The 25133-nt window shown below is 32.3% G+C and overlaps 1 protein-coding gene and 1 pseudogene across 2 annotated transcripts; one reads left to right on the top strand and one right to left on the bottom strand.

The window, feature by feature from the left end:
• Positions 1 to 11670: 11670 nt before the first annotated feature.
• On the top strand, positions 11671 to 16497 carry LOC115983784 (receptor-like protein 56). 2 transcript variants are annotated; one of them, XM_031106560.1, is made up of 6 exons: positions 11671 to 12281; positions 12468 to 12623; positions 12823 to 12978; positions 13990 to 14136; positions 14229 to 14968; positions 15038 to 16497. In XM_031106560.1, the coding sequence occupies exons 1-6, from the start codon at positions 11903 to 11905 to the stop codon at positions 16385 to 16387; spliced, it is 2928 nt and encodes a 975-aa protein (XP_030962420.1). In that variant the 5' UTR covers positions 11671 to 11902; the 3' UTR covers positions 16388 to 16497. The 2 variants fall into 2 exon arrangements, with proteins under 2 accessions (XP_030962420.1, XP_030962419.1); XM_031106559.1 differs by having other exon boundaries at positions 14229 to 16497.
• Positions 16498 to 16996: 499 nt separating this feature from the next.
• LOC115984412 lies at positions 16997 to 24854 on the bottom strand (annotated as a pseudogene).
• Positions 24855 to 25133: the final 279 nt, after the last annotated feature.

The raw sequence follows: 25133 nt of genomic DNA, 5'->3' as shown, positions 1-25133 counted from the left end.
AAAATGGATGCAATAGTTATAAATTGTAAGATTTTTTTTTTTTTTTTTGGGAGAAGATAAATGGTACCCAAATACAAAGAAAAAGAGGAACACCATACAGTCAATACTTATCAATCATAATTTTTTGTTTCCTCTTCCAAGCTGTCCTAAGAAGTTATAAATTAGTATTGATTTAGATGAGATTAAAAGAAAATTAGCAAGGATTTATGTAGTATTTAATTTACAAAATTACAAAGCTCTTCAAAAAATAAAATAAACAAATGAGAGGCAAATGATCATGTACTAAATCAATAAAACGCATTCCAATTCTTTAAAAACAAAAAATTTTAATGGGTAAAACGCAATTATGTAAAAAAAATTGTAAATATGAATACAAAGAAATAGAATATCAATTGAAAAAAAAAATGGTATTTACAACCTTGGAAAAGAAAATCCAATACAAACCTTTACATCATAATTTGTCAAAAAATTAATGAAAATAACCATATTAAACTAAGTTATAATCCCAACTACAAAGAAAAAGAGGAACAACATATGATCCATACCTATCAATCATAATATTTTGTTTCCTATTCCAAGTTATCCTAAGAAGTTAAAAATTAGCATAGATTTAGAGGAGATTAAAAGAAAAGTAGCAAGAATTTATGTAGTATTTAATTTAAAAAATACAAAGCCATTCAGAAAATAAAATAAACAAATGGGAGGCAAATGATCATGTACTAAATCAATAAAATGCATCCAATTCTTTAGACACTAACAATTTTAATGGGTAAAACATAATAATATAAAGACAAATTGTAAACATGAATACAAAGAGATAGAATATCAATTGAAAATTGGAAAAAAGAAAAAAGCAAAGAAGTTCAAGGGAAGAAAAAGAAAAACTAACCTTAAATGGACCTTCCAATTCTAGATGTAATTTGGTGACTGATGGGGTGGAAAGAAAGCAATTCACAACCTACATATATATAAAAAAATATATAAAAGAAAAATCAATGGGTTTTAAATCCAAAGGGAAGTAATTGAATGTTTTGATGGGGGAAAGAAGCCGTTTTTTTGATAAGGAGATGATAAGTCAGAGAGAGAGAATGATTGATTGCTGAATTTAAGGGGATTTGGATTTAATGGAAAAGTCATTAATAGTATAAACATTAGCCGTTTGTTTGATGGGAAGATGATGAGTTGAGAGAGAGAATGGGATTGATTAAAGAGAATATATGAAGTGGAAACCCAAAAAAAAATGGGAAAGAAAAACTTTGTGACATGGCAATAATGTGGCTCAACTGGAGCGTAGCAACAATAAATGCTACGCTTAAAATTTTAGATATATATATATATATATATATATATATACTAGTATTATACCCGTGCGATGCACGGCTTAATCAAGAATAATGTGCATACTAAATAAAATATTTATTAATTTAATTAAAATTAAATAATAAAATAGATAATAAAACTAAAGTAAAGTTTTCTATTAAAAAAATCATATATAAGTCCAAAATTAATTAAATGGAAAACGGTAGATAATTATGTAACTAATATAAAAGGAGATGCCAAATCGAAAATAACTTCATTAGCATTTGGATATGATGAAAATTAAGAAGTGATACCTTTTGGCAATGTCCTGCACACCCATATATATATATATATATATAAGTTGTTGAGTATCCAACCTGCTAGGAAAAAGCTATAGAGTATAAACCATATATTAGCGGCATCCATACCCACCAATATGAATCAACATAAATCATAGCTAACATATACTAAATTTGCAAGACATTAAAATTTAAGATTCAAAATATAATGGGAAAGTCAAATACAGGTGAGTTTTAGTTACCCCTTATAGGCTTGTTTTCATGATATTAGTGCAAAAAATAATATATGAAGATGTGGGGCCCGGCCCAATATGATGGGCCATTCCAAATTCAGGCCCGTCCGAGGAGCGTCATGTCCGAAGAGAAACCACGTATGAAGCATTACTCAATCCCAATAAACGCCAAGGAAACCTGTTCGAGGAGTAACTCTTCCTCGGACCTCACGAAGCCCATACGAGGAGCTCTCCCCAGCCACTTCAGTTCATCCTCCCAACATATAAAATGAATAAAATCCAAAATATCCCATGGAGAGCTACCACCACATTAATTGCGCCCCAACCACCCTCTTGGCCGCATTAATGAGGAAATGACCCCTGAACAGTACCGCCTTGGCCTCTGCAACTCACATGGGGAGAGATGAAGGCGTCTGATGGGACAGCCACTCAAGTAGGTGCTTAGATAGTCAACAAGTGTAAGGTTGAGATGAGAGAAGGGAACTATATAATGTAGTGGAGTCCCTTAGAGAAGGGGACGAAAATTTCTGTATAAGGAACTAAAGAAATAAACTTATACGCGAGAGATCCATTTTCATGTCTTTATTTTCTGCAACCATATTGCCCATGCATCAGACTGAATAGACACGCTGAGGCCAAGTTCTTTGACCTATCCTCTACAAATATTTATTGTGGGTTGCGCTTTGGGCCAGGACCTGATCAATCGAATTTGGGCCAGGAAAATCGTGCAACTACAGAAGAAATAAAGACCTAACCACTTGATGCATAATAAAGATTTTAAAAAGTAAAATTTTCTCATATAATAGAAGTATAAGTGTAGAACATATAATTTTTAATTAAATGTGTGATGTATAGATATATTAGCAATATATATATAAACCGTGAAGTTTAATCCATATAATTCTTTAGTTATTTGTGTGAGTTCGACAACAAAAATCATTTAACAAAGTATCAAAATAATCATGTGATGTAGCAACATTCATTTAACAAAGCATTTAGGAATAATCAAGAAATTCATTGTTAGGAATACTCTAATAAATTAATCTATTTCTATTGATTAGACATATCTGTAGCATTAATAAATTGTGCAAATTGTCCAAATCAAAACATAATGGTAAGCCAAAAAAAAAAAAAAAAAACTTCAATAAACTATGTTAACCACCTAAAAAGAGTTTTTTTTTTTTTTTTAAAGAAGAGAAATACATACCACATATATATGTCTTGGGGATTAGGGGATTTTTATATATTGATGTGAGTTTCTCTTCTCCAAATTTTCCTTATATTGGTCTATTAACAAATGCCAAAACTCTCCTTAAATAGTTCATTAATAAATACTCTTAAAGCACAGGACCATAAGTTGAAACTCGATTGCTATTAGTGTCCAAAATAAAATTTAAATAAACAATTTTAAAAAATTTGTTTGAAATTGTGAGGCCAGAGAAGGAAACCCACAAAAATAACTAATCTGACTCAAACAAAAAGGGTAAATTTAGGTTTAACTAATATAGAACTGATGATGCCGAAAAATCGTCAGTGAGCTACACGACACTCACGTGCTCGAAACAATGCCTGCACAACACAAAAAGAGAAGATCTTGCAGAGAGCACCGGTGTGGTGCCGGCCAAATACCCTCCGAAGGTCAAGTTAGAACTTCTCACAACTCTAAAGTGTTAGAGATGGTAAATTATGCGTACCTTAGCTAGTGAGGATATTGGGGCTTTTATAGTAATAGAGGATTGACTTCTTTTTCTTGCTGTAGAAGTCTTTTCCTTATAGGAGTCTTTATGAGCGTATTTTGCGGAATCCTTTCCTGGTAGGAATTTAACACTGAGCGTGATGTGCAAGGTATTTCCTTATATACCCATGCGTGGAAGCCAAGTCAAGGTTATGTCGGGACCGTCAGCTTTGTGCATCCCCTTCAGCTTACTACCTTCAACTTACTCTCTTCAGTTTACTCTCTTCAGCTTACAGCCTTCAGCTTACTGCCTTCAGCTTACTATCTTCAGCTTACTCTCTTCAGCTTCATCTTACTGCCTTCAGCTTACTGCCTTCAGTTTAATGCCTTCAGCTTAATGCCTTCAGCTTACTATCTTCAGCTTACTATCTTCAGCTTCATCTTACTGCCTTCAGCTTACTATCTTCAGCTTACTCTCTTCAGCCTACTCTCTTCAGCTTACTGACTTCAACTTACTGCCTTCAGCTTACTGCCTTCAGCTTACGGTCTTCAGCTTACTGCCTTCTCCCTTGCCAAGGTCGTCAGCCTCGTTAAGGTCGTCAGCTTCGCCTACCCCCTCGTCGGGGTCATCAGCTTCGCCTACTCCCTCGTCAAGGTCGTCAGCCTCGTCAGGGTCGTCAGCTTCGCCTACCCCCTCGTCGGGGTTGTCAGCTTCGCCTACTCCCTCGTCGAGGTCGTCAGCCTCGTCAGGGTCGTCAGTTTCGCCTACCCCCTCGTCGGGGTTGTCAGCTTCGTCTACTCCCTCGTCGAGGTCGTCAGCCTCGACAGGGTCGTCAGCTTCGCCTACCCCCTCGTCGGGGTCGTCAGTTTCGCCAACTCCCTCATTGAGGTCGTCAGCCTCGTTAGGGTCGTCAGCTTCGTCTACTCCCTTGTTAGGGTCGTCAGCTTCGTTAGGGTCGTTAGCTTCGCCTACTCCCTTCAGCTTAGTAGTGTCAGCTTTCCATTTATGACAAGTGAGGCCGACGGGTCTATTTTGAACGTCGCTTCATGATAGATTCATGAATATTCACATTCACAATTTTTACCCTTATCAAGAACTTTAAATTATAATGAGATTAAGAGTTTTAATTAATTTAAAAATAATAAGATAAAGAGAAGGTATATAAATAAAGAATTTGGAAGTGAAGAGAAACCTAAGGCTATAAAATGAAGTGTATTAATTGATAAGAAGAATTTTTATTAAAATATAAAAAGAATTAAAGTAGTACGTGTAGCAATTTAACAACAAAAATAAATAAATAACTAAAAGAATGGAACGTGACCAAGTTTTTAATACCTTTGGAAATATCTCCTGTAATTTATAAACTGACTTAAAACCCATTTCCAATAACTTGTTATCTGCACATAAATTGAAGCCAAAAACAAAAAAGATACAATCTTTTTACTTTTTTCTTGCAATTTAATGATTATAGAGATACATATGACTAATTTCAGCCCAACAATCATACCAAGCATTCCCTAACTAATGTAAAAACCCTGGCTTTCGTATACCTAAAACCTGGTACCAAACCAAACCTCTTGCTCTTCTTGCTTTGCTCTTTGCTTTGCTCACCATGTTGAAAGTAAAAACTCTGAGAAATCATCATACGGTTAAGAGTGAGCTTGAGGTGCGGGGCATTAGAGGATTTTTATATGTTGATGTGAGTTTCTCTTTCTCCAAAAAAATAGATGATATATCAACTTAAAAGAGGTTTAACTAATGTAGAACTTTAAATTATAATGAGATTAATATTTTTAATTAATTTCAAAATAATAAAATAAAGAGAAGGTATGTAAATAAAGAATTTGGAAGTGAAGAGAAACCTAAGGCTATAAAAAGAAGTGTATTAATCAGTAAGAAGAATTTTTATTAAAAAAAAAGAAGAAGATAAGAAGACTTTAAGCAGTACGTGTAGCAGTTTTTTTTTTTATCAATTAAGATTTTTTATCAACTTCTAAATTTATCTTAAAAATCTTATTTCTAACGTATTTTAATTATATCTTTCACAATACTAAAATCTCTCACAATTCTACGTTAAAAAAAAAATTATATGAATTATAGAATAAGTAGTTGATATGAGGTAAAAGAAGTTTAAGTAAAAATTAAATAGGAAAACACAAATTGCTACTTTATCCAAAAAAAAAAAAAAAAAGGATGTTGATAAGAACAAAATTTAGGATATATTTTATCAACTTAGAAATTATAGGAGAATAAAAATTATATATATTTTTAAAATCTAAAAATCTAAAAAAATTTCTACAATATGGTGAAGCCACTTGGCGCAACCACGGCGTTTAAGCCTAACTTTTATTATATATAATATGATATGATATATATATATATATATATATATATATAAATTTATTAAGTAATCATGGTGTATAATTGATGTGGCACTTCAAACCAATAAAAGCACCTTGTCTAATTCAAAAATATGACATAACAAAAAAAAACTTTTCAACTCGATCTTCTCTACCGTTACTGATACGTATCTTTAGCAAAAGTCACATTCATAGAAATAATAAGAAATTAATAACCTTGTTTAGATTAGCATAAATGATGAGAAACTTGTTATTTAAAGGAAAAATAAAAATAAAAATCCTAGAGATGCCTTATTGGAGGAAGCTATGCCATGTTACTTTTGTGGGAGATTAGTGACACATACAGTGAAATTATTTTATAAAACAGTCTTATTATGGTGTACATTTCTTTTTTATTTTTATTTTTCAAGCTTTTTGATATACAAAATTATTGATTATATTTTTAAATTTAAGTTTTTCTAGCATCTACTTTTAACATTTTTCTAATGATTTTTTATTTACCTTAAATAAAGTGACACATGGTGAAACAAAATTGACATCTAATTTCCAATTTGATTATGAGAGAGAGAGAGAGAGAGAGAGAGAGAGAGAGATTATTTGGTGTACAGTCATGTGAAAGATTGGATGGCTAATATTGACATTCCATTGTGTGGGAGAGGGACATATAAAAAATTAAAATCTAAAGTCGTTATGAGAAATTAACTTTAATGATAATTTGATGCATTCATATGATTTTATTTTTGTTAAAAAGTTTAGGATTTTAAATGAGTTGGGTTTTTATTATTCCCACCATTTTAGAGGCCTTCCTGAAGTGAGGGAGTTCACATTTTTTTCATTATAAAAAATAATTATTAATTTAAAATTTTTGCCACCCTAGGCAATGGCTTAAGTGGCCTTGCCTAAGGGCCAGCCCAGCTCATTGTGCCAATATTTTTTATTTTTTCACTTTGGAGCTACATCCTTATATCTTTTTATAATATTCATAGCATTTTTACCTCTTTGGTGAAAGCACATATCCTTTGTCTTTTTTTCTTTTCTCAAAGAAAATGAATAATTTTTTCCCACCTTTTATTTTAGTTGAAAAACAATTTCCATGGGGGTGGGTGTAAGGATACAATGTACATCAAAGTCTTCAGCTCTCGTAGTCTAGGTGCAAAGTTCATAATACTAGTAATGTAGACTAGCATTTACTATGAAACACTTTCCAAGAAAGCACTGAATGTGAATTCTTAAAAGGTAGTTGATTTGATGAGGCCTAAGTTCTCGGCATTTAGTTGAGTCCAAGTCTTCAAAAAGAGGAAAAAGTTAAGGGATGGCCTAAAAATTGCCCCAAAAGTCTTTGGCCTTAATTTTCTTGAGTTCGGGTATTCTCAATTAATGCAAAGCTGGTAGTATCAATAGACTAGTCATAACAAAACATTTTCCAAGATAGTACTAGATATGAAATTACGATCAGCAACATTCAAACCAAAGACTTTGGCCTCTTCTTGAGTATTGGTCTTCTTGAGTAGGACGAAAGAAAACAAATCACCGTGTGTATGGAGAAATTCAGGAAAAGAAAAATTAGATTAGTTGGGACGTTTTTGTTTTTAGGTGGTGGGTGGTGTTAGTTTTTATTCCTCCAATGTAAGTGTTATTCATTAAAAGAAAAGAAAATATCTTCTTGCACCTTTTCAATTTGGAAAAGGTTGTCTTTGTAGTGAGTGGAAAGACAGCACAATGCGGAGTTTGAGAGTGTGTTTGACGTCAACTTTTAGCTTTTAGCTTTTATGTATAACTTTTTAAAATCTTATTTTAATTTTTTAATTTTTTAAGGTATAAGTATACTTTAACACACTTTCAACAAAAATTTCCAACAAAAAACTATATAAATTGTTCCCAAACAGACACTTAGTTTTAGTCATCTTTTTTCTTATATAGAAAAAAGATATAAAAGAAAGTTCCTTTGTATAGTGATGAAGCCAGGTGGGGTCCTAAGGGGCCTAGATGCAAAGAGAAAAATTACATTCTCCACAATTTTATATTTGGCTTCATTTTTCTTTTAATTTTAAATTGATTTTATTATAATAATGTAGTGAGAAACAATGATATTTTGTGTCTTGTAATGTATTACATACAAGACAATGTTTTTGTGTCTTTGTCTTTGTTATTAGTTTATTAAACTAAATGGATATTTATTTTTAAATCAGTGTTTCCTTTTTCTAAGTTTGATAGGATTTTTTTTCAGGTATACAACTTATTATTTCACTGTTCACTCTTTGATATACTAATCAAACTATTCTTCCTTTCTGCAGTCATTCTCCAAAACAATCCTAATAGAAGCAGAACAAGTTAGAATTACTATCAAATCATCAATATTTTTACCAAAGGTTAATATGTTCTCTGTTCCATCAAGAGAATACCTATATATGCATTGGCTTTTGGCTTAGGCTGCATGAATTCCTTACATGCTAAGATTGTATATGACAAAGCTCCAATAGATGATATAGTATTGATCTATGATGGAGTTTGTTTTGTGTTGCTATTTTAGATGTGCATTATGGGATAATAATCAAGTAGGGTGAGGGTTTTGGTTAAAACTCAAGAAATAACTTGCATCATGAAAATGGAAATTCTCACAACGTACTTCCCTCATCATTGGTGATAACTGCTAACTAGGCATTATATCATTTAAATTGCTTCTTCAAAATTGTATTTTACTTGCTACCGAAACTTAAATATTTGATCTCAAGAAGTTTACAAAAGGAAACCTATATAGATTAGTAAGCATGTGACGGAATTTGCTATGATCATTGTGACATTTCACTATTTTAGGACAAATGAACATATGAGAGTTACAGACTAAATTAAGAAAAATAAATTATGTGACATGGTGCGTTCCTCTGATAACATGTGAGTCTTACAAGTGGGGGCTATCAAATATGAGAGGGAATATCATGGTGTGTTCCATTTTTTTCCCTAAATAAAATTGAATTATTATTATTATTATTATTTTTTTATTTTAGGAAAAAAAATAATAAAAACAACTTTCATAGTGGTGTGTAAAAAGATATGGTGGACATGATCACAAAGTCTTCAATTGTCATGGTCTAGGTTATCTCAAATAATACAAAGTTTATAATATTAGTGATATAGCTAGATTAGTATTTACTATGAAGTAGTTTCAAAGAAAGCACTGGATAGGTCTTTGGCCTTTTGTTGAGTCTAGGTCTCCTCAAATAATACAAAAGAAAAGATCACTAGTCATCACTACAAAACATTTTACCGGAACGTATTAAATACGAAATAGGAAAACGCCAATGCTATGGGTTAGTCATCACTAGGAAACATTTTCTTTGAAAGCACTATTCATGAAACCAAAGTTTTCAGCCTCTTCTTGAGTGTGTGTCTTCTCAAATAATGCAGAACTCCAAACCATTGACATAAAAGTCTTTGTCTCCTTGAGTTTAGGTATTCTCAAATAATGCAAAGCTCATAACACCAATGCTATGACCTAGTCATTACTATGAAACATTTTCCATGAAAGCACAATTGAAATCAAAGTTTCTGGCCTCTTCTTGAGAATGGATCTTCGCAAATAATGCAAAACTCATAATATCATGAACTAGTGTTCACTATGAAACCCTTCCCAACAAGGCACTAAACTCTAAACACAAGTTGGGAAAGCACAATTGATTCCAAGTCTTTGTTCTTTTGTTGAGTCTAGGTCTTCCCAAATAATGCAAAACACACCCCTCATTCCAAAATATGACTTAAGTTCAATAGGCAATATATATATATATATATATATATATATTGCTTTATTTATTTATTTTAGATGTGATTTTTTTTTTCTAGACATGATTTTTATTTTTTAATAAATTTAGGTGATTGATTTTTTTTTTTTGGTTGTTTATCCCTTTTTTGGTTTAAATTGAGCATCATTTTTTAACAAGGGTATATGCGTAAATTTATACAAACTCACTTTTTCCATTATTCCACTTTTCCACTCTCAACCAAACAAAAAGGAGGGAAATTAAAATCTTTCTATCCTCCCACTTTCTCATCCCTCCAACCAAATGGATCCTTAAGGGATCCTACCAATTGCCCCAAAATTCTTTGGCCTTAATTTTCTTGAGTTTAGGTATATTCTCAATTAATGCCAAGCTGGTAGTACCAATAGACTAGTCATAACTAAACATTTTCCAAGATAGTACCAGATACGAAATTAGGATCAGCACCATTTAAACCAAAGACTTTGGCCTCTTCTTGAGTATTGGTTTTCTTGAGTAGGACATTATTGCAAATTACAGATGAAAGAAAACAAATCACTACAAAGAACACGCTTTGCATTATTAGACCAACCGCAATAATATAACATGGACCGCTTGATATAAGTATATATGTAGCATGCTTGCTTGTGGCCTATTTCAATTGAAGGCCATTTTGTTTGGAGAAAACTTTGTCTTATTCTTGTGACAGAAATTCAGGAAAAGAAAAATGAGATGAGTTGGGACTTTTTTGCTTTTTGGTGGTAGGTGGTGTTAATTTTGTTTAATTACTTATTAATGGGTGCTTTGGTTGTTGGGAGTAAGAGAGAATAGCTCTCTTATAACTCAAAGCTTCCATGATCAACTATAGATGAATATAATTTTACATCTTGGGACTCAAGCAAAAACATTATGAAATGATATTGAAATCAACCAAAAGTCAAATCTCTTTCATAAAAGTGTATCCGCAAGGCCATTGATTCTTTTTTATTCCCTCAATGAAAGTATTCATTCATTAAAAGAAAAGTAAATATCTTTTTGAAACTTTTCAATTTAGAAAAGGTTGTTATTGTGGTGGTTGGAAAGACACCACGATGCAGAGTTTTAGAGTGTGTTTGACATCAACTTTTAGTTTTAACTTTATGTATAACTTTTTAAAACCTAACTTTTTAAAAATTTTTAAGGTACAAATATACTTTAACACACATTTTACAAAAATTTTCAACAAAGAGCTATATAAATTGTACCCAAACGGACGTTTAGTCTTACTCATCTTGTTTCTCACATAGAAAAAAGAAATAAATGAAATCTTAGTCATCTCAAATAATGGATGTAACTTTTTTGCTTTGGAAAAAAAGCACAAATATGATATGAGAAAGCTCCTTTGTATAGGGATGAAGCCAGGTGGGGTCCCAAGGGGCCCAGGGTGGAAAGAGAAAAAGTATATTCTCCACAATTTTATATTTGGCTCCATTTTTCTTATAATTTTACAATGAATTTATTATAATAATGTAGTAAGAAATAATGATATTTTTTGTCTTGTAATGTATTACATATAAAACAATGTTTTTGTGTCTTTGTCTTTGTCTTTGGAATTATATAATTTTTTTTTCTTATACTTTGCCTTCCTAACTCAAAATACTAGTTCCATCCTTGACTACCTTTTGTATTAGTAGTGGATGTAGCTTTCCAGCTTCTTGATTGAATTAGACAAAAAAAAAAACTAAGATAGAGAGGAAAACGTGAATGAATTAGATAAAAACAAAAATAAATAAATAAGTGTGTTAATTTTCTTCTATTTTCTTTTGTTTTTTTTTTTTTTTTTTCTCTTAGAGATCTAAGAATTTGGTAAATTCCTAAAAAAGAGTGCAACAACATTATGAGATCTACCAAAAGTCAAACTTGATACAATGAAACTATATCGATAAGTCCATTGGTTCTTTTTACTTTCCTCAATCAAAGTATTTGTTGATCATCAAAAGAAAATAAATTATCTTGTTGCACCTTTTTTATTTAGAAAAGATCGTCATTGTATGTAGCTGGGTAGAAAGACACCACAATGCGGACTGCAAAGTCTTAGTCCAAGTCATTCATATAATGGATGTAACTTTTTTGCTTTTGGAAAAAGGACAAGATATCTGAGAAAGTTGTATATGTAGTAGGTATATATAGGATGGTTGTATTGTTATTTCAACTCAAAACCTATTGTGCTTGGAATTATAAATCAGAGTTGAGCAAAACCTTTGTCAGTCTTATTGTTATAGAAAATCAGGAAAATAAAAATTAATGGAGTTGGGACGTTATTGGTGGTGGCTGGTGGTGTTACTTTTGGTTCATTTAGGTATAAATGGGTGCTTTGGTTGTTGGGAGCAAGAGAGAATTTCACTCTTGCAATACAAAGTTTCTGTCAACTACACTGATGATTATCATGTTACACCTTGGGACTCAGCCAACAAAGAGAGTGATTGTTGTGAGTGGGAAGGTGTCAAGTGCAACATCACTACTGGCCGTGTAATCCAACTTGCTCTTAATAGCACGATTTCCTATTGGAGTGGAGAAAGTGGGGGAGGTTCGTACTTTAATGCCTCTCTGTTTCTTTCCTTTGAAGAGCTCCAGTACCTCGATTTGAGTGAAAATTGGATTTGTGGATGGGTCCCAAATGAAGGTACTGAGTTTATATCCTAAGAAAAGTACAAAGTATTTAACTTGTTGATATTCTAATTTTATCTATTACATCCTTTTTTTAAAATAGTCGAGAAAAAAATAGTTGTATTTTAGGAATCATTTTAATTATACTGTTTTCTGGGAATATATAGTTGCAGATGTGAAAATTGAAGCATCTAAATTACAGGTTTTGAAAGATTATCTGCGTTAAGCAAGTTGGAGGTGCTTCACTTGGAGAATAATAATTTCAATGACAGCATTCTTTCATCCTTGAGTGGAATTGCTTCCCTCAAGGAACTATATTTGGGGAACAACAATTTGAATGGATCAATCCCCATCCAAGGTAAGCCTTTCGGGTAAAATCCTCCAACTAATTTGTTTGACCAAAGTAAATTGTTTGAAATGATTTTTTTTCTTTCTTTTTTACCTTTTCTTTAAAAATAAATGTAGAGCACAGATTAGTTGCATGTTAAGATTCATTTTGTACTGTTTTGTGGGACTATAAAGTCATAGATATGCAAATTGAATAATCTAAATTGCAGGTTTTGAAAGATTCTCTTTGTTGAGCAAGTTGGAGGTGCTTCACTTGGATGATAATAATTTCAATCATAGCATTCTGCAATCCTTAAGTGGTATTGCATCGCTTAAGGAACTAGATTTGAGTTACAACAATTTGAATGGATCAATCCATATCAAAGGTAAAACTCTTAGTAATTTGCAAAGGAATATTATTGGAAGAGTGTTTCATGCACGCTTATTGAGCATGTAACATTTCTTATTTCCCTCCTATCAATCATTGATATTTATGCAACTAAATTTCAACCTTTTTTCCTTAGCTATTTTAAATGAAAAATATTATCAGGAGCAGACGATATAGGTTAAAACTCTCTCTCTCTCCAAAAAAAAAAAAAAAAAAAAAGTAACCCACAAATAAAATGTTTCTCCAACGGTTTTGCACATGACTAGAGTAATGCAAACAAAATCCACGCCCTAAGAGCCTTACAACAATATTACAATAGATTTATATTCTAAACTATATTAATCTTAAAAAAAATACATTATCTATTTTTCTAATGACTTGTAAATAATTGAAGTTCATTTGTCAAATATTATAATACTTATTTAGTATTATAATTTGATCATAAAAATAATATCTTATAAAATATTTCAAAATAAACTTATAGTATACACGCACATCAAATGGGACACCAGCTACATTATACAAATTGAAGAGTTCAAATAAAAAAAATGGTTTTGATATGATTTGTGTAAAATGGAATTTACCTAAATCGGAAGTAACTGTAGCAACAAAAAAAAGAAAAAAAGAAAAAAAAAAGATTTACATGTTGTAGAAAAAGGGGAAAAAAAGGTTTAACAACACACTATTAAAATAAGACTGAGATCTTCAAGGAAAAGCATCATCTTTAGCTGAAATAAATTAATTTCATAATTTGAATTAAATTCTAAAATATGAAAGTATATAGACTGCCACATTACGTGGTAGTCTATACTCTATACACTATTATTAGATAAAATAAAATTACTTTCTTTCAAAGAATCTTAGTTACGGAAGTGGTCTTGGCTACTTTACTTCTGTGTGGTATCTTAATAATTTTGAGCAATTAGTACTAATTTATGCTCTACTATATCATATATATATATATTTTTGATTGATTTACATACCTCTAAGCTTTCTGCTTTTGTTTTAGAGTTGAGCAAACTAAACAACCTTGAGCAGTTGAACTTGGATGGTTCGTCATTTGATAAAAGTCTTTTTCATAAAATTGGAGTTATGACTTCTCTTAATGTATTGACAATGTCATACTGTGGACTGAATGGCACCTTACCTAACCAAGGTAGGCCTTTTTTTTCTTTTTTTTTTTCACAGTGATATTGCTTCGAATAATTACAATAGTAGAACCTAATAACTAAATATCACATTATACAGGCTGGTGTGAACTTAAGAAACTTCAAGAGATAGACCTCAGCGGCAATAATTTTGAAGGGAGACTACCTTCATGTATGGCGAACTTGACATCACTCCGGGTATTGGATCTCTCTAACAATCACTTCAATGGGAACATTGTCCAGTCTCCACTATCAAGTTTGACATCACTTGAGTACCTTTCTTTCTCAGATAACAACTTCGCGATCCCATCCATGTTGTCCCTCCTTTCCAACCTCTCAAATCTTAAGATCCTATTAAGTGATAACAATATATTAGCTTTGGAACCTGACTCCCTTACTTGGACTCCAACCTTCCAATTAAAGGTTTTCAGTTTGTCAAATTGTTCATCTAACATTCACAATAGGACACTTCCCAAACTTCTTCATTACCAATATGATTTGCGAGTTATTGTTCTCTCTCACAACAAGTTGGTTGGGCAGTTCCCTAACTATTTGTTAGAGAACAAGACAAGATTGGTGATTTTTATTGTAAATAATAACTCTTTCACGGGGCCTTTTATGGTGCCATATGATATTCGTCCCAACATGTTGCGCATAGATATTTCTAATAATTACTTACATGGTCCAATTCCCACAAATCTCGGTTTAATTTTTCCAAATTTAGAATCTTTAAAACTGTCAGGAAATGAATTTGAAGGCCATATTCCTTCTTCTTTTGGGAATTTGGTTTTCTTACGGAGTCTAGACTTGTCTGAGAATCATTTCTCAGGAACCATACCAATGCATTTCCTAATGGGTTGCTACAATTTAGAATTACTCATATTATCAAGCAATAGCTTTAGTGGCCAAATATTTCCTGCCAATTCTAATTGGACTAATCTAAGAAATTTACATTTGGACAACAATCACTTCTCAGGCACGCTTCCAACATGGATAGGGAATGTGACATCTTTAGAAGATATTGTTATGGCCAAAAATCATTTTGAAGGTCCTATTCCAATTGAGTTATGCAAACTCGTTGATCTTGCATTTCTTGACCTTTCTGACAACAATCTTTTTGGCTCTGTTCCATCTTGCTTCAATTCCTCAAGTATCAGTTTTTTTCAATTAAATAAAAATTCCTTGAGCGGTCCAATTCCAAGTTCTTTCCAAAACAACTCGTATCTACTTGCACTAAATCTTCGAGATAACCATCTAACTGGAAACATTCCCAATTGGATTGGTAGCCTCTCATCATTGAGAATTCTCCTCTTGAAAGCGAATCATTTAGGAGGTCAAATTCCAATTCAAGTATGCCTTTTGCAGAATTTAAACATTTTAGATCTTTCCTACAATAAATTTTCAGGTCTAATTCCTCATTGCTTGAGTAACATTACTTTTGATGCATCTGCCCACAAAACTTCTTTAAGAGGCTTATCTTTAGGGGTAACTTTTTCAAGGAGTTTGTCTTTATATTTGAACACAAAGTCAAATATTATCAAATATCTCCCTTATGATCTATCTACGTTTGACGGATTTGTGGATGCTGAAGAAGAAGTAGAGTTCACTACAAAAACTAGAACTTACTTCTACAAGGGTGACATCCTCGAGTACATGTTTGGAATTGACCTCTCATGCAACAACCTAGCAGGTAAAATCCCATTGGAACTCGGTAGGATGAGCAGCAACATTCGTGCATTGAACTTATCACACAACAATCTATCAGGACCAATCCCAGTAACATTCTCAAATCTAAATCAAATAGAAAGTCTGGATCTTTCCTACAATAATTTGAATGGCAAAATTCCACCTCAGTTGACCGAAATGACCTTTCTAGCGGTCTTCATTGTGGCACACAACAACTTATCAGGAACAACACCCGACAGAAAAAATCAATTCATTACTTTTGATGAAAGCAGTTATGAGGGGAACCCTCTCCTATGTGGACCTCCATTACATAATCGTTGCACCAAAATGAGACCACCATCTACAATATCAGTGGATATTAAGGGGGAAGGTGGTAGTATCATGGACATGAGTGTCTTCTACATAAGCTTTGTGGTGGCTTACATAACCGTCCTGCTGGGAATTGTTGTAGTTCTCTACATAAATCCATACTGGTGTAAGGCGTGGTTTAACCTCATTGAAGTGTGCATTGACACTTGCTACTGCTTTTTTGTGGTTCATTACCGTAAGTTGTTCAATTTCAGTCTTGCATAGCCTTGTATTGCTACTATTTTGTTGTGGTTTATTACCGTAAGTTGTGTTTAATTTCAGACTTGCTTAGCCTTGCATTTTAATGATTACATGTATGTGTGTCTCTTCTTGTTGGATTTTGAATCTAAAGATTGAATTTTAATACTACATTTTGCAAAATCTGTATTTGTTGCGTAATTTTAAAGGACTAAGATTGTAGTTTTGCATTGTTGCTTTAATTGAATATGTGAGTTATGCAAAGACAGAGAAATACAGCTACCACCAAGGGGCTAGGGGTCTAGCCATGAAGTGCCATGCAATGGCAAGAAAATCTTAAATCTTGCAAATTATTTCGAAATATTGTCTAACTCTTTTTCTACTCACCATGAACTCTGCCAAATCACATAAAAGATGCTCATGAATTCACAATGTTCAAAACCAGAATATGGGGACATCCAATCCCATGCACAAGCACTTGTATGATCTGACAGCTCCAAAAAAAACCAATTGAATAATGTTTAACTTTCTAAATGGTTCAGTAAATATTGAACCATCTATATATTCAAAACATTTATTTCAAGTGACATCTAAATATCCATGTACGTGACATTATTCATAACATAATTCAAAAATGACAGATAAATTGACTTGCCATTCTCGATAGTGAAAAATATTAAAGAACAATAAATAATATGTACAATAACAACTTAGATACTCTAGATGCAAGTGATCAAATGATGTTGCCTCATATAAAACTACCATTGTGATTTGTAAGAAAAAAATTACACACCCCTATCAACCTTCTCTCTGCGCCCAAAAAAAAGGACAAAAACGACCCAGTCACTCCTACAAAACTTATAGCGTGGGTGGGTCTTTAAATAATTGATGCTTTTTCTTCAGTTGCCTTTATCCTTTTTTGCTAAGAATTAGCAAACAAATGACGCCAATTGGTCTACATTTTACCCTGATGCTCCAGCAGTAGCACGCTTATCATATTCCCCTTGATCTTCTTTGGCAAACTCTTCAATCAATTCACGTTGCCCTGGGGTCAAATTCCTGCACAAATCAAGCATTTTAATCTACTATAAAAATGAGAGGCTGCAAACACATTCTCATATGATGCTATAGATTTACAGTAATATGACACTTTTTTTTCCCATATATAGTCCGCACACTGGATTGAACTGAACCATAAAAATACATTCTGGAGGGTGAAAAATCCTGCAACAACAATGGTTAAGAACAAGGAAACCTACGATGGAATGCTGACATTGAAGTGCACATATTGATCACCAAATGAGTAAGAGTTCCTTGTCTTGATCCCTGCATAAAAACAACGAATTCAGTGGGAAAACACATGCAATTTCGATATAAAAAAAAAATTTAAAAATTTAAAATTTAAAAAAAGAAAAAAAGAAGGAAAGAAAGGTTTTTACGCTCGAGATATGTAGAATCTTAACAGACAAATAAAATTAATGATATTACATTTAATAAGTTGCTTTACTAGGGTAAAATCATCAAATCCTACATTGAAATGATGATCAGCAACAAATTGCATATTTTATGTGACTCTTAACGTTAGTCATAGAGGATACTCTTCTGTCAAATTTTCATATTGATTCCTTACTTTAAAAGAAAAAAAGAATAAATCATGGCAGTAAGAAAAAACCACATGGACACAAGCTGAGGAAGTTGCTTCAATTAAAATTCTGGGGGTTTATTGATACAAGGAACAAAGTGGCTAAAATGTAAAAGGATCAATTATGTCACACACTATTCTCGATAGAGAGCAGGATGCAAGTGGCAAGCCAAAATAGAATCATTTATCACACACAAATTTTTATAAGTGAACTTAATGAAATTTGGCATGTCTAGCTCACCAACCTTTCTTCTTCAAAACTACCTTTTGACCAGGCTGGGTGCCAGAGCGAACCTAAATATCAGAAATTAGTTAGATCATGATACCATAGAGAACTAGAACAAGAAAGAACCTCTACAAGAAGCCAGTAATCTTATGCTAAAAGCCAACCCCATAGGAATGACATGGAGGGATAGAGAGATGCTATTTGGCTTTGGTTTTTTCCTGTCCCAACAAAGGAACAAATGAAAGAACCTCAACAAACAAACCAGATCTCATTATTAATTGATCCGATTACCGTCCCATGTGGGGGTCAAGTCCAATAATCAAGTCGCATGTGTTGCATGAGTAAATTCCAAATGACCTGACAGAATCTTAACAAAGAAAACAGTCATAAATGAAATTTTACCATTGCACAAGTACTAATCATATATAAACAATAAACAAACCTTGAGGACTACATCTCCTGTGAGAGTTGGGACTTGGATTGTTCCCCCCAAAATTGCCTGCAATCCAATAAACCCAAAAAAAAAAAAAAAAAAAAAAACAACTAGATCATGCAAAAATAAAGGTTTTATTTTTTATTTTTTATTTATTATTTATAAGTAATAAAGATTTTATTAACAGAAAAAATGTAATTCAATTATTTTTATCATTCCTCTAACGGCTTTTAGCGATCTAATAATTATAGAAACAAATCAAAAAGTACCTAAATTTTTCTGCTGCCAGAAAATTCCTGAAATGTGCCTTTAAGAACATCTATCTTTAGCTTTATATTCCATCTTTTTGAAACCATAATCAACCTACAGACCCTTAAACCTTCTTCCTTGATTGCTAACAGGTGACTAAGGAGGTGTTAAGAAACAGCATAACAAGTGACTTCCTGGAATTCGTCTACAAAACTCAAAAACTCGCTAGAAAATCTTCTGTAAAGATAATTTTCCACATTTTCAAGTGTTAGTTCTTATCGTTTTTATCACCATACTCTTAGTCCATTTCCAATCTTTGTCCTGGTATACATAGTGAGAAGTATATTGTGGGTACTCTTCTTTCATCCATTAAATATATACTATTTGAGATGTTTCTGTCCACAGAACAGAAAATAGGCAGACCTCCAAAAATGTTGATTCAATCAACCACAAATACATGTTAAGAATATATATATGCATCCCTAGGTCAGTTTCCCATGTGTCTGACATTTAAGTTTAACCTCTATTCACTTCGTAATTGCAGATTACTAAATTGCCCATTAGTCCAATATCTAATAAGTGTAAGTTATACATATACATTAATCTTCTATAAAGATAATTTTCCACATTTTCAAGTGTTAGTTCTTATCATTTTTATCACCATACTCTTAGTCCATTTCCAATCTTTGTCCTGGTATACATAGTGAGAAGTATATTGTGGGTACTCTTCTTTCATCCATTAAATATATACTATTTGAGATGTTTCTGTCCACAGAACAGAAAATAGGCAGACCTCCAAAAATGTTGATTCAATCAACCACAAATACATGTTAAGAATATATATATGCATCCCTAGGTCAGTTTCCCATGTGTCTGACATTTAAGTTTAACCTCTATTCACTTCGTAATTGCAGATTACTAAATTGCCCATTAGTCCAATATCTAATAAGTGTAAGTTATACATATACATTAATCTTCTATAAAGATAATTTTCCACATTTTCAAGTGTTAGTTCTTATCATTTTTATCACCATACTCTTAGTCCATTTCCAATCTTTGTCCTGGTATACATAGTGAGAAGTATATTGTGGGTACTCTTCTTTCATCCATTAAATATATACTATTTGAGATGTTTCTATCCACAGGACAGAAAATAGGCTGACCTCCAAAAATGTTGATTCAATTAACCACAAATACATGTTAAGAATATATATATGCATCCCTAGGTCAGTTTCCCATGTGTCTGACATTTAAGTTTAACCTCTATTCACTTCATAATTACAGATTACTAAATTGCCCATTAGTCCAAGATCTAATAAGTGTAAGTTATACTTATACATTAATGTTGAAAAATGACAAGCTTCATAGACAATGGCCGCAGAACTTCTTTGACAATTATTTAAGCCAATTTTGATTATGTAGGTGCATTTTGTTAGAATTTGGACGTGTCAATTTGAACAATTTGGCATTTTGGAATTTATCAAACTATTTGAACTAGATTATTTTGTAGGTTAAACTATTTGGCCTATGTGGCATTTTGAACTACTTAAAATGGAGCTTATGGTTATTTTGAATCATGAGAATTACTGTCCATATAAATGAGCAAGATGATTGGTAGAGATCATAAAAATTGAACAACTATTTTTTATTGTATTTATTGTCAAAATTTAGTATGAAAACCAAATTCATTCTTGGTTTTTCATTTATATTGATTACATTAGTTGGTTTAAATAATACACATGTTTTAAATTATACAAGAAATGTTATAAAAATTTTATGCATACCAAACACAAGAAAACGTTTGCAAGCTTATTTTCAAGGTCTTTACCAAATATCGGAAAATGAGATAGTTTTCCATAAAATGCTCTTTGAAAAATGACTCATTTTTCAGAAAATGTTAATGCTGAAACAAACAAAGTGTAAATATTCAAAATAAAGTCAAAGATAATTTTATCTTAGGCATTTAGCTTTTTCTCGGCAAAGACCTGAATGCAATTAATATTTCCTCACGCTAAACACAATAGCTATTTTATTCAAAAATCTCATACAACACACTGTTCAAGACATCCATGCACTACAGGCCACCGATACCTACAAAATGAAGACATCGGAAAGCATTACCTGAGTAATACTCAAAACAGCATCTACATGAATGTCAGCACCTTCTCTTCGGAAAACAGGATCTTCGCGAACCTGCAGAGAAGCAAACGATATTTAAGGCCTGAATTGATAAGATCATGCATTAGACTTAGTAGCAGAGGAATTTATTCTACACCAAGCTAGGACAAGAATAACTTAATGACAAGATAAGCAAATGATGTTTTACAGTTTAGGGGTTGGGGGGAAGGCATCCAAGCAGTGAAGTACACACTAAAAATAAACAAATGATGACACAGTACTAAACAAATATATATATATATATATATATATATATGGTTACCTTAATGACAATATAAAGATCACCAGGTTGATTTCCATCAGGATCTGCTCCACCACTTCTACTCACCTTTATGGTCTCATCATTATCTACTCCTGCAAATGGCAGAGGAGAGTCAAGCATCTACAAAAACTAGCATATACAAAACCTATAAAACCGGTTATTTTTCTTTTCTTCTTAAAGCTTAAAAAACGAAATCTGATTTTTGCTACCAGATGCAAACAGTCACGTAATTATAAAATAAAGCCTGCAAATCCATCCATTTCATTCCCAAATCCCTACTCTACTATATCCTAACAAACCATATACAAATTTTAAGGCCTGAATTGATAAGATCATGCATTAGACTTAGTAGCAGAGGAATTTATTCTACACCAAGCTAGGATAAGAATAGCTTGACAACAGCACGAAATTTTAGCAATACAACCACCAGAGCCAAAAAAGAAAAAACAAAAACAAAAATAATTTTAAAAAAAATCCTAAAATGAAAAAAGAAATACCTGGCACAATATTAAGCTTGACTGATTTCGTTCCTAATACAACTCGCCTTCCTTTGCATGACTTGCAGATATACTTAGGCTGCGGAAAAAAAATTAATTGGCATTAGAGAAATAGAAAAACCATGAACTATTTATCTCTAATATAACAAACCAGTAAAAAGAAACAATAGGGATAGAAATATATAATATAGTAAACTTTGCACCAAGCATCATACGTAATCAACACAAATGGAAGTGAAGAAACCACTTAATATCAATGCCTAATAAAGTCACTGAGATTCATGTGTAGTACACAGATTAAACCGCAAAAAGTTTCACACTGGCATCAACTTCACCTGCAGATAAGCCCCACATCTAAAAACTATCCCTGAATTTCCCTGACACCCAAAACTTATAACTGCAATTAGCATGTCCAGTAATCCAACATGAGAAGGCTAAAAAAATTATGTCTACAATTGTTGATCACTTCTTAAAAAGTGAGCTTTTAAATTTGATTCAAAGGTTCTATAAATAAATAAAAAATGATTTAACAGAAATATAGATGGGGGGCTTTGACTTATAAAATTGTAGAACAATGCACGAGGATAGACATATTGTAATTAATTTACACAAATATATATATATATATATATATATCTCTGTGTGAGAAGCCAAAAACCAATTGAAAAGGTAAACAATGCCAACCTATAATCACGAATTAATAACTTAAATTCTGTCAACCATCATTCCTTTTATGTTGCAAAAAAAGTATTTTCCAAAGAGACATTATGAAACATCCATAGAAAAGTGAGAAACAATTAAATTGATGATCTTTTTTTTTTTAAGTGAAATTCAATTGATTACTTTCATATTTACGTTAACAATTGCGTGTAAATTCAAATAAATGCAACATACCGGCACAATTTCCCGTTCTCCATGACACTGAGGACAAGTAATCTGCACCATAAATGGGCCCTGTTGCATGGAAATCTGGATAGGCAGCAAAACGTCAAGTTAAAAATGTAAAATTAATTTTTATCGTCCTTAAAAATGTATAGGTTTCTTCTTCCTAGCAAAACTGACCGTTCATAAACCTTTACGGCGAGTACATTTTTCCGGTTTGACTCCAGGGGCAACACCACGCCCACCTGCAAAACTCCAGAAACAGAATAAAATCTTACATTGGGAACCTTTCCTCCAAACTAAATTAACTCTACCAACCAAACAGAGCATAACAACCAAAATTCTCGAAAAATATCTGCCAGCAGTAAAACTGCAGAATTTTTGAATTCTATAAATGTTGTTTAGCACCAAAACAAGCAATGCCCAAATTTTCAATACAACTAAAACAAAAAACAGCACTCTAAGAAGAAAAAAAGAAAAAAAAAAAAAGAAAGAGGAGTTAAGCAGCACTTATACAATAAAAGCATTGACAATATAAAGCCACAAATCGATAAAACTAAAACCAATAGAACAATTCTGAGAGAATGTACTTACATTGTCTCGGAAGAAATCTTTAAATGGATTATGAAAATGATTGGGAACTTCACCGTCTCCTTGTTGTACATATGCCTCATGGCCAACCTATAAGATAGTGTGTACTGACAATGTAACTACAGATGAAGACTAAAGTAAGAGGAAGAAAAGTGCGGAATTATGTTAAAAAATGGAAAAAATAATGTAGTTTCTAAAATGCACAATTAAATGGTATTATACAGAGTAGTTTTACTGAGATGCAAATATAAAGGCAAAGCTAGTTGGTTTGCTCACTCAAATAAAAAAGTAAACAGAATAATTCATCAAGCTTAGCTACATTAAGATTTTCAACATGTGATTAAAGCCCACTTTCCACAGTAAAAAAGTTCGATTTTCAATGTCGGACTACAGTTGTTCATCCCAGTAACTAAGAACTGCAATTGTATGCATAATATTTTGGATTGAACACATACCATCTGCCATTTAAATCTAAAAGTGTGTGCAAGTGTGTGTATTTAAGCTCCAAGTTGTTGTAACAGCCCAATTGTGGGCCCAGGTTTATACAAAACCACCAGTTTAATGGATTTGACTGGGTCTGCTTCTTGTGAGCTTATCAAACTGGTTCAGTATCCCATTCAGGGGTTTTAGTCTGCATTTGAAGAACACCAATTCCCTCATGCAAAAAGATAACAAAATTCCATGGTTATAGAAAAGGGAAGAATGCTCCTAAGAACAGTGTTAACAGAACTCCCCATAAGGAACACGAAATACTCTTCCAATAATGTTCATATTATATAGGATGTCTTTCAAAGTTTTATACTATGAAAAGAATATGAATATGCAGTTAGAAAGGTTTAATTCCATGCAAGTTTTTCCTATCCTTTTTTGTATTATCCAGAAAACCACATCTATCCAATTACTTTTCAAACAATAGGATCAACAAGAATTTCAAACATAAGGAGTTTGCATGGTAACAGGAAATTACTATTATTCAAATCCACCAGAAATATTCCAGCATAAAGCCGGTCAACATATAATTGTAAGTTAACAAAAGCTACAACTTCGGGGGGAGGGGGGAGATTAAATGTCAAACCTGATCATACTGTTGTCGCTTCTCATCATCTTTCAAAACCAATAACAACAATAAGAATAATAGATTAGATTAAAAAGTCTTGACAAGGTGTCTAGGCGATTCTAAAGTCAAAGGAAAATAAAACTTCATATGCTCTTTGAACTTCTTGAAACTTTTTCTCAGCTTCAGGATCATCTTTATTTGTATCTGGATGCAGCTTCTTCGCAAGCTACAGAACAATGCCAGATTAACCAAAAAATCATATTAAATGGAGGCAATTAAAAGCAAAAAACACAAAGTTAAGACAAACAGACTATACTGTCCTAGCAAACTACACAAATGATAAGGCTGCCTACCAATCACCTCCCAAACCACAAAAGGTGGCCTTTTCTTCCTTCTTACAGTAATGAATAAGTTTTGTTCATTTACATCAATACACATGAAAATACCTTTTTGCCCTCCTACCATGGAAACCAGCATGCTATATCATTCATTCTTTAAGATTTCAGAAAAAAAAGATTCACATCTCCATCTAAAATGTTAAGCGTTTCAAAAATATAACAAAGAAAACAATAATGCCACACTCCAAATATTCAAGGTATAACTGAAAGTTCAAAAACGTGTATAAACACCTTTGAACGTTTAGACCCCCAAATTACAACTTAACCAATTCAAGCATTATGTCAAATAACAAGTGTGCGGAAACTTAACATAAGCTATAATATGGAATTGGTAAAAACTATCTAAGCCAAATTAAAA

This window comes from Quercus lobata, chromosome 4 (assembly GCF_001633185.2).
Source record: "Quercus lobata isolate SW786 chromosome 4, ValleyOak3.0 Primary Assembly, whole genome shotgun sequence".
NCBI classification, from domain to species: Eukaryota; Viridiplantae; Streptophyta; class Magnoliopsida; order Fagales; family Fagaceae; genus Quercus; species Quercus lobata.
The sequence above is the reverse complement of the archived record's forward strand: the minus strand, read 5'-3'. Positions and strand labels throughout refer to the sequence as shown.

What these genes read in the sequence shown, in the direction of transcription:
- LOC115983784 (XM_031106559.1), top strand. Translation starts at nt 11,903, where the DNA reads ATGGAGTTGGGACGTTATTGGTGGTGGCTGGTGGTGTTACTTTTGGTT. An exon ending in TGGATCAATCCCCATCCAAG is followed by an intron (nt 12,624 to 12,822) that starts GTAAGCCTTTCG and finishes TCTAAATTGCAG; the next exon opens with GTTTTGAAAGATTCTCTTTG. An exon ending in TGGATCAATCCATATCAAAG is followed by an intron (nt 12,979 to 13,989) that starts GTAAAACTCTTA and finishes CTTTTGTTTTAG; the next exon opens with AGTTGAGCAAACTAAACAAC.